The sequence below is a fragment of the Aquarana catesbeiana genome, linkage group LG03, assembly GCF_042186555.1.
Source record: "Aquarana catesbeiana isolate 2022-GZ linkage group LG03, ASM4218655v1, whole genome shotgun sequence".
Classification (NCBI taxonomy): Eukaryota; Metazoa; Chordata; class Amphibia; order Anura; family Ranidae; genus Aquarana; species Aquarana catesbeiana.
Window position 1 is genome coordinate 297,797,468 of NC_133326.1, and position 12,383 is coordinate 297,809,850.

The 12,383-nt window shown below is 42.3% G+C and overlaps 1 protein-coding gene across 1 annotated transcript in view; it reads right to left on the reverse strand.

The window, feature by feature from the left end:
* Positions 1-12,383, reverse strand: part of METTL25 (methyltransferase like 25) — a 395,084-nt gene that overhangs the window by 196,704 nt on the left and 185,997 nt on the right. The window contains exon 6 of the mRNA XM_073620219.1: positions 10,999-11,143. Within this exon, the coding sequence (XP_073476320.1) occupies positions 10,999-11,143 (145 nt within the window). The remainder of the gene's footprint in view (positions 1-10,998; positions 11,144-12,383) is intronic.

A 12,383-nucleotide genomic window follows, 5' to 3' on the forward strand; every position in this document is an offset into this window, starting at 1 on the left:
TAAAAAAATCTCTTTCCCATCTATACGCACACAGCGCTGGTTTGTTTTAAGATTTGACACAGTTGCAGACGCTGACATGCCAGTACACAGCCTCCAGCACATAGCCTATGCGTGAGAGTGACAGATGGTTTTTTTCTCCAATCCCAGCCTCTCTTAGACTATAACAGGTTCGACCAATCACAGGTCACGTTAGGCCTGAGGAAGGAGCGTAGCTCCGCAAACGCGTCGCCTATTCGCTATCCCTGCATGAACCCGGAAGTGCTCTCGCTCCCCCAGATCACATACAGTGCGTCCCAGCGGCCGGATCTGCTGACAACACATCAGCGCAGCCTGTCTCCACAAGCGGAACGACACCACAAGATGTGACCGGACTACACCCCTGGGACACCTGGCACTACCTGCATATCACTTACATACCTGTTTACAATGTACCCTTGTGAGTACCTGTTTTTAAGATTCATTAAAATCTTTTTTAATATTGCACTTAGAGTGGCGCCCTTGTTGTTCTTCTCCTACAAGCTGTACACAAACTACTTTACATTGTAGCATATATATATATATATATATATATATATATATATATATATATGTATACAGTGGGGATGGAAAGTATTCAGACCCCGTTAAATTTTTCACTCTTTGTTATATTGCAGCCATTTGCTAAAATCATTTAAGTTAATTTTTTTTTCCACATTAATGTACACACAGCACCCCATATTGCCAGAAAAACACAGAATTGTTGACATTTTCGCAGATTTATTAAAAAAGAAAATCTGAAATATCACATGGTCCTAAGTATTCAGACCCTTTGCTGTGACACTCATATATTTAACTCAGGTGCTGTCCATTTCTTCTGATCATCCTTAAGATAGTTCTAAACCTTCATTTGAGTCCAGCTGTGTTTGATTATACTGATTGGACTTGATTAGGAAAACCACACACCTGTCTATATAGGACCTTACAGCTCACAGTGCATGTCAGAGCAAATGAGAATCAAAGGAACTGCCTGAAGAACACAGAGACAGAATTGTGGCAAGGCACAGATCTGGCCAAGGTTACAAAAACATTTCTGCTGCACTTAAGGTTGAGCTAACAGGGGAGAAGAGCCTTGGTGAGAGAGGTAAAGAAGAACCAAAAGATCACTGTGGCTGAGCTCCAGAGATGCAGTCGGGAGATGGGAGAAAGTTGTAGAAAGTCAACCATCACTGCAGCCCTCCACCAGTCGAGGCTTTATGGCAGAGTGGCCCGACGGAAGCCTCTCCTCAGTGCAAGACACACGAAAGCCCGCATGGAGTTTGCTAAAAAAAACACCTGAAGGACTCCAAGATGGTGAGAAATAAGATTCTCCAGTCTGATGAGACCAAGATAGAACTTTTTGGCTTTAATTCTAAGAGGCATGTGTGGAGAAAACCAGGCACTGCTCATCACCTGTCCAGTACAGTCCCAACAGTGAAGCATGGTGGTGGCAGCATCATGCTGTGGGGGTGTTTTTCAGCTGCAGGGACAGGACGACTGGCTGCTACCAAAGGAAAGATGAATGCGGCTAAGTACAGGGATATCCTGGACGAACACCTTCTCCAGAGTGCTCAGGACCTTAGACTGGCCGAAGATTTACCTTCCAACAAGACAATGACCCTAAGCACACAGCTAAAATAACGAAGGAGTGGCTTAACAACAACTCTGTGACTGTTCTTGAATGGCACAGCCAGAGCCCTGACTTAAACCCAATTGAGCATCTCTGGAGAGACCTAAAAATGGCTGTTCACCAATGTTTACCATCCAACCTGACAGAACTGGAGAGGATCTGCAAGGAGGAATGGCAGAGGATCCCCAAATCCAGGTGTGAAAAACTTGTTGCAACTTTCCCAAAAAGATTCATGGCTGTATTAGATCAAAAGGGTGCTTCTACTAAATACTGAGCAAAGGGTCTGAATACTTAGGACCATGTGATATTTCAGTTTTTTTTTTTTTTTAATAAATCTGCAAAAATGTCAACAATTCTGTGTTTTTCTGTCAATATGAGGTGCTGTGTGTACATTATTGAGGAAAAAAATGAACTTAAATGATTTTAGCAAATGGCTGCAATATAACAATGAGTGAAAAACTGAAGGGGGTCTGAATACTTTCTGTCCCCACTGTGTGTGTGTGTGTGTGTATATATATATATATATATATATATATATATATATATATATATATATATATATATATATACACACACACTCTGCATCCAATGTAGCCTAAATCTACAGTGCATTCGGTTGTGTACTGTTTCTGTAGTACAGTTTCTACTACTTTTCTGGTAGTGTACACGGTATCTAATACAGTGTGTACAGTTTCTACTACACTTCTGGTGGTGTACACAGGAAACAATACAGTGCAGCCATAGTACAGTTTCTAATACAGTGCAGGCGGTGTACATAGTATCTAATAGCGTGTACAGTTTCTAATACACTTCTGGTGGTGTACACAATACAGTGCAGCTGTAGTACAGTTTCTAATACAGTGCAGCCGTAGTACAGTTTCTACTACTTTTCTGGTGGTGTACACAGTAAGCAATACAGTGCAGCCGTAGTACAGTTTCTAATACAGTGCAGGCAATGTACACAGTATCTAATACACTTCAGGTGGTGTACACAGTATCTAATACAGTGTAGTGTGGTATTGCAAAACAAAAAATACATCATGTCCAGAAGGCCACCAAGCAGAGGCAGAAGCTCACAGGCCAAAGTGGTAGTCATGGACATGGTGCATCCTGTGCAGGTGGTCGTGGAGCATGCTTGCCCTTTTTTCTTTGCTGCTGGCTGTGTTATAGAGCCAGAGCATGCAGAAGAGTTGGTAGAGTGGATAACAAAGCTGTCCTCATCCTCTGTCACCCAAGCTCAGAGTAGTTTGCCTTCCAACGCAGCTGTCAAAGCAGCCTATTCCACCAGCTCCTTGTCCACAGTCACTCCTTTCATAGCCCCACCATCATGCAAGGAGTCCCAGAATTATTCAACCAACCTGATGCTGGAGGATGCGCATCGATTTGAAGGCTCCGATGTCGGTTCCCAGGTTGAGGAAGGGAGTAATGTGAGCCTAGAGAGAGGGAGTGCCCAAGAAGGTCAAGAAACTGGCAGTCATGTTCCCCCAGCTGCAGCATACTGCCAAGTTTGCTCCAGTGACGAGGAGGGAGGGGGTGATGAGGTCACTGACTGTACTTGATAAATAATTAAGTGAATTTCGCGCAATATTCCAGTATTACCAGTATTTCGATGCCAAAGAAAAACTAGCAAGGTTATAATACCATAAATAATCGTGAATGGATCCTGGTGAATGAAAATCCTTGTATAAAGTGTTATACCATTAAATAAATTAATATAAAGTGCAACCGTATAATACCATAAATAACCGTGAATGGATCCTGGTGAATAAAAATCCTTGTGTAAAGTGTTAAGACATAAAATAAATTAATATAAATTAATATAAAGTGCAACCGTGACTGAATGGCCGTGAATAGATGCTGGTGAGTAAAAGTCTTTGTAAAAAGTCCTTATGACATTGAATAAATTAATATAAAGTGAAACCCATCATAAAGGTGAATGATTAGCAGCAAATTGATATCAAAAGTGCACTAAACTCAGTGTAGTCCCAATTCATCTAACTGCGCCTTTAAAAATAAAAACTCAAATTAGCAGCATTGCAAGATTCAAAATATGCAATTCATAAAATCTAGGATAGATGGCGCTGTTGAGTAGATAGAAAGTCCTTCTATTCGGGTCTGTGTGTGTTCTATATGATGGCTGAATGTTTCCTACGGTGGTATCCTCTAGTGCAGTCTCTCTGGACTCTCACCTTAAATTAGTACAAATCGAGCTGTGGAGATAAGATCAATGCAGTATGGAAGCGCTGTCTGGACACTTCTCCTTCTGTACTACTTGACTCTCTGGATCTTCTCCTGTGTTCCCTCGGCTCCCTCCACTCTGATGCAGCTCAGACAAGATAAAGACAGGGGAGGGGGAGAGAGAAGGCAGGCTCCACTAGTGTGTTATCGTTTTAAAACCAGGGGGGATATTTATTTGATTATACTCTTACATTGAATATTAAAAAGTCAGGCAAAGTAAAAAACAGATGAGAAGTCTGGCGTTCTCAGCGCCCTCTCACTTGTGTTGACAGCTGTGTGCCGCTCCAGCCAATCCCTACGCGTTACGACACGTCACGTGTCTTCATCTGGGGAGACACGTGACGTGTCGTAACGCGTAGGGATTGGCTGGAGCGGCACACAGCTGTCAACACAAGTGAGAGGGCGCTGAGAACGCCAGACTTCTCATCTGTTTTTTACTTTGCCTGACTTTTTAATATTCAATGTAAGAGTATAATCAAATAAATATCCCCCCTGGTTTTAAAACGATAACACACTAGTGGAGCCTGCCTTCTCTCTCCCCCTCCCCTGTCTTTATCTTGTCTGAGCTGCATCAGAGTGGAGGGAGCCGAGGGAACACAGGAGAAGATCCAGAGAGTCAAGTAGTACAGAAGGAGAAGTGTCCAGACAGCGCTTCCATACTGCATTGATCTTATCTCCACAGCTCGATTTGTACTAATTTAAGGTGAGAGTCCAGAGAGACTGCACTAGAGGATACCACCGTAGGAAACATTCAGCCATCATATAGAACACACACAGACCCGAATAGAAGGACTTTCTATCTACTCAACAGCGCCATCTATCCTAGATTTTATGAATTGCATATTTTGAATCTTGCAATGCTGCTAATTTGAGTTTTTATTTTTAAAGGCGCAGTTAGATGAATTGGGACTACACTGAGTTTAGTGCACTTTTGATATCAATTTGCTGCTAATCATTCACCTTTATGATGGGTTTCACTTTATATTAATTTATTCAATGTCATAAGGACTTTTTACAAAGACTTTTACTCACCAGCATCTATTCACGGCCATTCAGTCACGGTTGCACTTTATATTAATTTATATTAATTTATTTTATGTCTTAACACTTTACACAAGGATTTTTATTCACCAGGATCCATTCACGGTTATTTATGGTATTATACGGTTGCACTTTATATTAATTTATTTAATGGTATAACACTTTATACAAGGATTTTCATTCACCAGGATCCATTCACGATTATTTATGGTATTATAACCTTGCTAGTTTTTCTTTGGCATCGAAATACTGGTAATACTGGAATATTGCGCGAAATTCACTTAATTATTTATCCAGTAAGCGGTTGTGTGAGCACTATTAATTTTGCTGCAATATTCACATCTAGTATTTTACATCACCTACATTTTTTTTTTTTTTTTTTCTTACATCTACCAGCGCGAAGGAATTCTTTAAAATTTACTGACTGTACTTGGGTGCCTGAGAGAAGAGAGGAGGAGGAGGCACAACTCCAATGAGGCAGGATGTCCTCTAGGGGGCAGCTTAAGGACAGACACCCTATTGCATCACACCGCAGAGCTCCGCAGGTGCAAGGTACTGCTGACTCCCCGCTGACTTTTAAAAGTTCCTTGGTGTGGGCCTTTTTCAACATGTGTGCAGCAGATCGCACCATTGCTGTTTGTAACCTATGTCTGAAGCAGATCAAGCGTGGCCAGAACAGCAGCCACGTGGGCACCACATGCTCGACCAGACATATGACGACCTGCCATTCAGTCCGTTAGCAATAGCACTTGAAAGACCCACATAAAACAAAAGGCGGACTTCTCCTTGCTCCTCACCTGCACTGAGAGGAATAAAGGTATAGCAAAAGGTGTCCTAAGTACTTGCAGCCAATCTGCTAGCAGTACACCACCATCTGATTTTAGCAGGCAAATTTCCCTACCCCAGTTGCTGAACCGTAAAAAAGAAATTAGGTCCCAGCCATCCACATGCTCAGCGTCTAAATGCAAGCTTGGCCAAACTGCTAGCACTGCAACTACTGCCTTTTAGGCTGGTAGACTCTGCCCCCTTTCATGAATTTGTGGAATGTGCTGTACCTCAATGGCAGGTTCCAAAACGCCATTTCTTTTCACGGAAGACCATTCCGGCTCTCTACCGGCATGTGGAAGGCAATGATTTGGCCTCGTTGGACAGGGCACTTAGCAGTAAGGTTCATATTATCGCTGACTCATGATCCAGCAGGTATGGGCAGGGAAATTACCTTTCCTTCACGGCGCACTGGGTAACTGCTGGCAGCTGACAAGAATGCAGGACAGGGTTCAGTGTTGTTGGAGCTTGTTCCACCACCACACCTTCAAAATGCTAGTGGTGATTCTGCCAAAGCTCTCTCCTCCGCCCCTCCACTTCTTCCTCGATGGCCACTTCTGCAGATTTGTCCTCTGACCCCGCGGTGCTCCGTAAGCGTTCAAGGGGCTACGCAAGCAGTCAGGCTAAAAGATGCCAAGCGGTGCTTGAGTTGGTCTGCTTAGGGGACAGGAGCCACACTGGGGCAGAGATTCTGTCAGCTCTGCAGGGGCAGGCTCAGAGGTGGTTGATGCCATGCCAGCTTCAGCCAGGAATAGTTGTATGTGACAATGGCACCAACCTTCTCTCTGCCCACCTCCGATAGGGACACTTGACCCATGTTTGGCACATATCCTGAATATGGTGGTGCAATGGATTTTGAGCAAGTACCCAGGCTTACAGGATCTCCTGAGGCAGGCCAGAAAAGTCTGTGGTCATTTCCACCTGTCATACAATGTCAGTGCTCAACTGGCTGACATTCAAAGGGAATGCAACCTGCCCACCAACCGCCTCATTTGTGACATGCCCACCAGGTGGAACTCAACGTTGGCAATGCTGCAGTGGCTGCCCACACAGCAGAGGGCCATCAATGACTACCTGTGCAAGTATGGCACCAGGACAGGGTCAGGGGAGCTTGTCTTCTTTTCGCAACACCAGTGGCTACTGATCAAGGATGCATGCACTGTCCTGTCACCATTTGAGGAAGCCACAAAGATGGTGAGCAGCGACAACGCATGTATCAGTGATACTGTCCCTCTATTCTTCTCGTTGGAGCACACGCTTCGTGGAATCATGGACAGGGCACTTGACGCAGAACAACGGGAGGAAGAGGAGGACTACCTTACCTTTTTTTTTTTTTTTTTTTTTTTAGGTATTGGGACAATAGTAGTAGATTTTTGTTTTAAATCTACTACTATTGTCCCATTACCTAAAAAATCAGCGGTATCATGCTTAAATGAATATTGCCCAGTTGCCCTAACTCCTATCATCAAGAAATGTTTTGAGAGGCTCGTATTATCACATCTTAAGGCGAGCATTCCTGTTGATCTGGATAAGTATCAGTTTGCCTATCGTGCAAATAGATGCACAGGTGATGCAATTGCTATTGCATTGCATGCTGCCTTGACACATCTTGAGCACCCAAACACATATGTTAGGATGTTATTCATTGATTTTAGCTCTGCATTTAATACAGTAGTTCCTGAAAAATTAGTGGAAAAGTTAAAAGCTTTGGGCCTATGTCCATTGCTGCGCTCATGGATTATGGATTTTCAAACAAACAGGCCACAAATGGTGAGAATAGGAGATCAGATGTCTAAAACTATTATTTTGAATACAGGGGTACCACAGGGATGTGTGTTAAGTCCAGCCTTGTTTACACTGTTCACGCACGACTGTACTCCCATACATGCTTCAAACACTATAGTGAAATTTGCTGATGACACCACTTTAGTGGGTCTCACACAAGATAATGATGAGACAGCTTATAGGCAGGAAATTCAACATTTGGTTGAGTGGTGTAGAGAAAATGATTTAATACTCAATATGGCAAAAACTAAAGAAATAATAGTGGATTATAGGAGATCAAGAAATAGCAATCATTGCCCAGTTTATATAGGTGGTGAGGAGGTGGAAAGGGTGGACACTATTAAATTTTTGGGAGTACATATTTCAAGGGAGTTGTCATGGTCTCAAAATACTTTTTTTCTAGTGAAAAAAGCGCAGCAGAGACTGTTTTTCTTTCGGAGACTGAAGCAGGCTGGATTGCCCTTAAGGCTTCTGGTCAATTTCTATCATTTTACCATTGAGTGTCTTCTTCTCCACTGCGCTGTAGTGTGGTATGCCAGCTGCAGGGCGGAGGATAAAAAGTGCCTGTCTCGTGTGGTGAAAACAGCACAGCGGATCATAGGAACAGATCTACCAAATTTGGACACAGCATATGCCAGCCGATTAAAAAAGCGGGCAAAAGCTATTAGTATTGATCCAACCCACCCAGGTTACAGTGTGTTTGTCCCATTGCCATCAGGGAAAAGATATAGAACATTTAAAATGCACACTAATCGCTTAAAGCATAGCTTTTTCCCTAGGGCCGTATTGTCCATAATCCCATCAGGTACAGTGTTTTAGGAATTTTATGTAGAATTTTAACATTCTTTTATTTATTTATTTTTAAATTACATTTTAGATTTTGACATATTTAAATAGATATATGGGCATGTGCTAGGAGTATGTATGTGTGGTTTTCTTGAGAAATGTTTTATTGCTGCTGTAAAGAGTATCCGTAAAAATTTTGTTGTATGTATACAATGACAATAAAGTCTATCTATCTATCTATCTATCTATCTATCTATCTATCTATCTATCTATCTATCTATCTATCTATCTATCTATCTATCCTCCCTTTATCCAGATAGCATTCCTGCAGGCCCGCCAAACACACAGGAAGAAGAGGAGGAGGATTGTGTCAGCATGGATGTAGAGGAGGAGGTAGTTACTAATCATGTGATCCTTAGTGACCCAAAGGACTCAGAATCAAATGCCTATGCAAACTTACGCTGCATGGCCTCCCTGACTGCAAAGCCTGCGAAAGGATCCTAGGATTCGTAGTATCAAGGAGAGGGATCATTACTGGCTGGCAACCCATCTTGATCCACGTTACAAGGGTAAGGTTGCAGAACTCATCCTGCCTTCACAGAGGGAGAAGAGAATGAAACATCTTCAGGAGGCCTTGAAGAAAGGTTTGTGCAATGCATTTCCAGACCCTAGGAGGTTACAATTTCCTGGTGCTGGACAACGTGTTGCTGAGACTTTGTTCAGTCAGAAAAAGAGAGGTGGAGAAGGTGGCCGGCTGACCGATGCCTTTAAACAGTTTTTCAGCGCCAAGGTCTGATCGGTTCAGGCAAACATCGTCAGCGTCTGCATTACATGGTGCAGGAATATCTAGGGGCAAGAGCAGACTTGGAGACCTTTGATCTAATATTATCTGCGTCCAACAAGAGTATCTCTGAGGGGTTACAGTGTTGTGGCATCAACACCACCGCCCAAGGGCCAATTTTTGTGCCCCTGTTTAACAGGGGCATGTAATTACATTTTTTGAAATAATATTTCACAGCAGGGCCAGTTCTTGCACCCAACAAGAGTATCTGTGAGGGCTTACAGTGTTTTGGCACCACCACCAAAGGTGGTGGGGCATGTTTAACAGGGGCATGTAATTACAATTCTTGATATAATATTTCACAGCAGGGCCCGTTCTTTCACCCAGCAAGAGTAACTGTGAGGGCTTAGTGTTCTGGTATCACCAACACCTAAGGCCCAATTTCTGCAGAGTATATAGGGCAGGCCGTATAGTATATATACTGCTGTTCATAGTATATAGTGCCTGGGGGACCCCCACGCCATTTAAAAAAAAAAATAGGTGCGGGGTTCCCCTTAATATCCATACCAGATCTGAATGGCCTGGTATGGATTTAAGGGGGTGACATCCACGTCATTTTTTCTGTGGTATTTTTATCTATATTGCCGGGATTCGACAATACATTACAGCCGCGAGCAGTTTTAAATGACATTTTTTCCTTTGGAAATGTCATTTTGCTGTGGCACCGTTATAAACATGGGAAAGATGCGCTACTTTACAGGCATACTAAGGACATCCCCAGGCACGATATTTAAAGGAATATTTAATTTTTATTGTTTCACTTTAAGCATTATTAAAATCACTGCTCCTGAAAAAACTGCCGTTTTTAAAAAATATTTTTGCATTGATACATGTCCCCTGGGGCAGGACCCGGGTCCCCAAACACTTTTTATGGCAATAACTTCCATATAAGCCTTTAAAATAAGTACTTTTGATTTTTCACGTTCGTGTCCCATAGACTTTAACGGTGTTTGCATGTTCAAAGGACGTTTTTGCCTGTTCACATGTTCTGCTGCGAACAGAACAGGGGGGGTGTTCGGCTCATCCCTACCCATGTTCCTGTATATTGATTCCTGTGTTTGACCCGGCGTATCCTGACCACGCTTGCTTCTATCTGTCCTGACCTCGGCTTGCCTTAAGATGTTGTTATATCTGCCTGTTTTCCTCTTGCCAACCTTGACCATTCTCTGCCTGCCGTTTATGCTCATATCTGATCATCCATTGCTGACCTGGCTTGTCTGACCCTGCATCCAGTTATCCATCTGTCCTCTGCATAGTGCCTGGTGCCTTCATCTGCTGTGTACCTGCATCTGCCATTACTGCCATTACTCCAGGCAGATATAAAAACACAAATGAACACAGTAATCATTCAATAATACATCAATAAATGTATTTTTAAATGCAAAATACCTGGATTTTAATATCAACTTCTTGCAATCCCCTGTACAGCAGAGATTAGAGTGGAATTTGGAGGGGCAGGACTGGAATACAATCAAGTGTGCTGCATGTAAATGTATTAAAAAGAAACATGTTCACAGGAGAAGAGAGCGGAGTGAACAGTGGGATAGCCTAATCAGTCAGCTTTGGCTCCTTCAGTGTCTTCCTCCTGGCTGTGCGGTAGTGCTGTGTAAATCTGAGAACTGGATGGACAGAGATACAATTCCTTTGGCAGATACAACAGTTTCCATGTGTGTAATTGATCTGAGTATTTAGCGGTTTGCGTGGAGTTCAGTATTAGGAAGGACCATCCTCTGTAACAATTTATTAAGTAGGACATATAGAGGAAGTATCATTTTAACAGGTGAAAGGAAACAAAATACATTTTTAATGAAACATCAGGAAAAAAACATTGCCATACCTTCTAGATTATCAAATTCTTCTGACAAAAAATGATAACAGCAGCCAACACTGCACACAGCTTTAACTTCTGGTTTTGCAACAAAAATACGCAATGTATTCGGAGCAAGATCCCCACATGTGTGCAAGCCAACCATAATGGATTCCTAGAAAAAGAAAGCAACAATACTTTTAAGGAACTATGCACACCACAAATAATGGCACCAAAAACTGCTACGGTGTTTATTTATTAAAATGTTGCTTAGTGACAATGAACCTTTCCCCAGCTGTAAGATCTTGGGGAGGGGTGGGGTGGGTGGACATATACTGTATATAGGGTAGTCTAGTTGTTTTAATAATAAAACCACAAGTGACATGCTAGGACATTTTTATTTTTCATTTGTCCCTATGTTGCCCAAGCACATCTCTTGCTTTAATTATATTATGTTACTAATGACGGGTAATTATGCCTGGTGTTTACCATGAGCAATGGTACCCATCTTGTAAGTGCTTATAATCCATTTTTTCGCTTTGTTCTACTTCTTCTGCATTGGCCTTTTTTATGCAGGAGCTACTTTTCGACTAGGATGTAGTATTTTTTGCTTTTTTGGTGGACTAATGTGATTTTTTTTCTTTTGTGATCTTTCCTTCACCTCTACCTTGTATGTGTTTTTATTAGCCTTGCTACATGTGATGTCATCACTAGGGGGTGTTGTTGGTGGGTGGGTGGGACTTTGGGTTTATTAGTCTGTTAATTTCCATGTTTAGTGTCTTGAGAAACAATGACTGAGCTCCAGCAAAACATCCACAATAAAACTAGTTGTTTTGATTTATCTCTGCTACAAGACCTGTGAGTGGGACTATATATATATATATATATATATATATATACATACACATACATATACACACACACACAGTGAGGGGAAAAAGGTATTGGATCCTTTGCTGATTTTGTATGTTTGTCCACTGACAAAGAAATGGTCGGTCCTTAATTTTAATGGAAGGTTTATTTTAACAGTGAGAGACAGAAAAACCTTTATGCGCACATGAACTTTAATGGCACCCCAGTCTGTAGGGTTCAATATTGAGTTGGCCCACCCTTTGCAGCCATAACAGCTCCAACTCTTCTGGGAAGGCTGTCCACAAGGTTTAGGAGTGTGTATATGGGAATGTTTGACCATTCTTCCAGAAGCACATTTGTGAGGTCAGGCACTGATGTTGAACGAGAAGGCCTGGCTCGCAGTCTCCGCTCTAATTCATCTCAAAGGTGTTTTATCGGGTTGAGGTCAGGACTCTGTGCAGGCCAGTCAAGTTCCACACTATATTGCGAAAAGTTTTGGGCCAACCCCCATCATTTGTTGGAGAGGGGATTATAGTGTGGGGTTGTTTTTCAGAGGTTGGGTT